The following is a 3868-nucleotide window of genomic DNA, read 5'->3' as shown; positions in this document are numbered from 1 at the left end:
GCCATTCCGCCTTGTCCTGTCACTTCAGGCCCTTGTAAAAAGTATTCTCGCTCTTTTTGTTAATTACTTTTTAAAGTGCCTTACCAAAAATTGCCCACCCAAGAGTGCTCTTTCCTCCTAATTATGTCAATCTCTGATGCTTCATATTATCACAAGAGCAGACTGGGGTCTCGAGTATCCTTTACCTCGACTTTTTCCCCCGCTGATTTTTATGGAAAACTTGTGCTGTCTACCTCTGTCTGTGACTGCCTGAGCACTTGTGCTTGCAGCAGAGGAAAGGGCTGTCTTTCCATCCCACACCTGCTCCGAGCCCTCACGGCACATCTGACTATTGGATTACTCACGAGCCCGGGGCGCTCTCTGGTTTTAAGTTCCCTGCGTGGAAATGCACAGTGTTGTAATGAGTACATAATCAATTATGCATTTCTTGTCATGCTTTCCCTATTCTTTGTCATGGATGTTACAAAGGCAAAATAGAGTGGAAAATGCCCATTGCCTCCTGGTTTTCATAGCAAAAATCTGACAAACTGTGCTGTCTCTTGGCCAGGCTGTTGGTAGGGAGCTCTGGCCCAGCCACTGCTGCAGGACAGGCAGCAGTGAGCAGTCCAGGGCTGCACAGCAGCAGGGCCTTATTTAGCTATAAAATTTTCATGTCACCTCACTTTTCTTTAGCTTGCCACAGGCAGTGTTACACAGTGCTCGAGTCTGGTCAGGGAGGAATCCACTGGTGGATATTCTCCCCAGTATTTGCCCACAGAAGTGCCTGAAACTATGATCTGTGGCCCTCAATGAATGGCAAGTCCCAGGAATAAATGATGCCAGCCACTGTGCTGTCACTGCAGCCCATGTTGCAGACATCAAAGGTGTTTCAGGGCTGGGTGGAGGCTTTCCCACTCTGCCAGGGATGCACCCCCAAGGCAAGCTCCTGCAAGTTGGGAGATTTACCAGACCTGCTGAGATCTCCTGGTCCCTCATGCTGTGTGGCAGCACTGCCTTTGCTCCCCTGCTGCTTGTGCTCCTTGTGCCCTCTCTCAGTGTGACATCCCAGGATGCTGGGACCACAATCTTAGCATGCTTTCTCTGGTCCTCATCCATGTAGACGAAACAAGCTGAATTTTGGACACTCCTGTGCACTTTCCAAACAGGTCATAGGGGACTTTGTTAACTGGAATGTGAAACTTGAGCTGATTGAGAAGACTCCATTTCTGCCTTGAGTGCTGCAGTGGAAACAGCTGCTTTGGTAATGGGGAAACTCCAATGGTGAGCAATATCACCAGGGTCTTCTCCATGGCAGACAAAAATCACTTGGAGCTGTCACTTCTTAGCCTCCTTCCTTAAAATAAACCACTTCAAAAGATGTTGTTTTATCAAAGTTAAACATTGGAGCTGGAGTGAACACAGGTTCTCATAACAATAAATGGAAGTGTTGAGTTTCCAGGAGACTGTGTCAGGATCTATTTTAAGGCTAAGCAAAGAATAGCTAAATATGGTTTGCAGTGAGGTGCCAAGTTTTCTTTCTGATCCGTGACATGTGACTAAAGAGATTTTGCCTATATAGGTGCTTTCACCAAAAATCCCCAAGGAACAAGAGTAGGAACCTATGAGGACAGGCTTTTTAAATGTATTCTTTGGCAGACAACATGTATAAAATAGCAGTTATCAACAACCCTTGGTTTACAGCCAGGAGCAGCAAAAGAGTATTTGAGTCTAAAAGTGAGCTGCCATTGATTCTAAATAGGGATTTGCTTTCATCTGGACAACTGCAGGCTGATAAACACGTCCCTCAGCCCTGTCCTCATGAGCTGTCCTGTACTGTGCCGTGCCCCCAACTCCTGCACAGGTGTCAGCGGGCATTACACGTGCGGAAAAGCCCTTTTCCCTCTCCTAGCCTGTTTATCTGGTGTGATTGGTCCGTGATTGCTTCCTGAGGCTGGGTGTGCCGGGGTGATCTGAGCAGCGAGCTGGGGGGGGAGTTGGGGAAGTGACCCTGATGGCTCAGGGAGCAATGCTTTTCAGTTTTCGGACGGCTCCAGAGGGACGCTGGCTCCCCTCCCGAGGGAGCTGGAAGGACCCTTGTGGATATGGGCGCTTGATAAGGATCACAGGAAACCTGAAGGAAACTGCAAAGTCAAGAGCAGGGCTTCGATAAAGGACTGCCGGTATTCCTGGGTGCCGGGTCAGGCTGCCCCAGGGAAGTCCTTCACCGTGAGGCTGCAGCAGGGAGAGCGGAAGTAATGGAGGGATGGAAGGAAGGAGGGTAGAGAGCCTAAAGGGAAATAACCTTCTCTGCTTCTTGCACACACTATCGCTTTTAAGAGAGGAAATTTCCATAGACTTTTGGTCACTTTCTTGTAAAAAGCAAAACAGCTTCATGCTATTTAACAATGAGCTGTAAACACAGTCAGACTCCAGAAATGAAAGCTCAAGTAAAAGTGACTTGGCAGATGGAAGTGAATTTTATGAAAATACCAAATTACCCCAGAAGTCAAACAGGATCACTGTAATTACTTCCCTCCCTCTTGGAATAAGTCATTCTAGTGAACCAGGGGAGCAGATTCTGCCATTTCTGATCTAACTCCCATTATTTCTAGTGGTTTGCTGGACTCACAGCAGGATTGGGGGTGCTGATAGTTTCAGCAGCCTGCAGCATATTCTCCTTTTTCCGGGTATATCTGTCTCACAGTTTAAAAAAACCCAACAAACGCACAAAAGAGTGTTCAGGATGACTGGGAAAAAATTTATGGTCAATAATGTGGGAACAACAAAATACCAGCCACTTCCCCTCTTTACAGATTTAGGTGTGATTTCAGACCAGGGATAAAACAGAAGATCATGCCATAATAGGCATCAAACCCCACAGTCTGGCCCTCTTCCCACTTTGCTGATAAGGCATCTGACAGAGTGGGGGCCAATTGCACAAACTATTGCAATGATTTTTTTATGACTTGCAGGGGATCTTTTCGGACCTTTTCTTCTTCATTCGCCTCTTACCTCTCTGCAGCCACGGCTGTCATGGAGTAAATGCTCACAAACACTGCAGTGATGGGGAACCAATTCTGAAACCTGCAGAATTCCTCACCAAAATACCAGACATTGTGACTGGCATAGATAAAATTGAAGATGGTGTTGAAAGTGGACATCAGCAGGTCTGAAAGAGCCAAGTTAACGATGAAGTAATTGGTAGCTGTCCTCATTCTCCTGTGTGCCAGAATAATCCAGATGATGGTGGCATTGCCAATGATGGATGTGATAACAATGAAGGAGTATGTGATGGCCCACAGAGCAATCCTCCATCCTGGCTGGGTGAACTGGGTTGCTGCCGTCCAGTTGCCGCTGTCCTCGAGGGAGTCAGCCTGCGAAATGTTGCTGGTGTTAAAAACAGAAAACACACCCATGGCTTTTCATTCCTTGTAACAGAAAATCTTCTGGCATCTGCTCATTTTCTTGCAGTAGATGCTGGTGGTATGAATTTCCATGCCTTTAACCAAGAGCTGTTAAAAAGACATCGGGATGAGCTGTCTCATGTCCTCTCGCCCTGTTTTCCGAGTGATGCAATGCAGTTCCAGGAGGAGATGAGCGATGCCAAGGGCCTCCTCCTTCTTGCCTGGCATTTTAACCTACACTTGAAGAGCAGAAACTAAAGAACAACTCTCTTCTTCAGGTTTCTTTTCACTCTAAAAAAGGAAGAAAAAAAAGGGAAAGGAAGGTGTTTTCCAGGCCAGCAACAAGCGATGCCTTCCTTTAAATTATTTTTAGAGTCAAGAAAACATAAATGGAAGCCAAAAAACACTTCAATGCAAGTAGAAATTCTTTGTCAGGGCAGCAGTTTTCTAAAGCACCAGGTGTCTGAATCCTCTGCAGTGGGACT

The 3868-nt window shown here is 46.5% G+C and overlaps 1 protein-coding gene across 1 annotated transcript in view; it reads right to left on the bottom strand.

The window, feature by feature from the left end:
* TACR2 (tachykinin receptor 2) overlaps nucleotides 1-3862 on the bottom strand; it is an 11004-nt gene extending 7142 nt beyond the window's left edge. Inside the window, exon 1 of the mRNA XM_008642866.2 lies at nucleotides 2992-3862. Within this exon, the coding sequence (XP_008641088.1) occupies nucleotides 2992-3395 (404 nt within the window). The 5' untranslated portion in view covers nucleotides 3396-3862. The remainder of the gene's footprint in view (nucleotides 1-2991) is intronic.
* Between the last annotated feature and the right edge of the window lie 6 nt (nucleotides 3863-3868).

This window comes from Corvus brachyrhynchos, unplaced genomic scaffold (genome assembly GCF_000691975.1).
Source record: "Corvus brachyrhynchos isolate BGI_N302 unplaced genomic scaffold, ASM69197v1 scaffold279, whole genome shotgun sequence".
NCBI lineage: Eukaryota > Metazoa > Chordata > Aves > Passeriformes > Corvidae > Corvus > Corvus brachyrhynchos.
The sequence above is the reverse complement of the archived record's forward strand: the minus strand, read 5'-3'. Positions and strand labels throughout refer to the sequence as shown.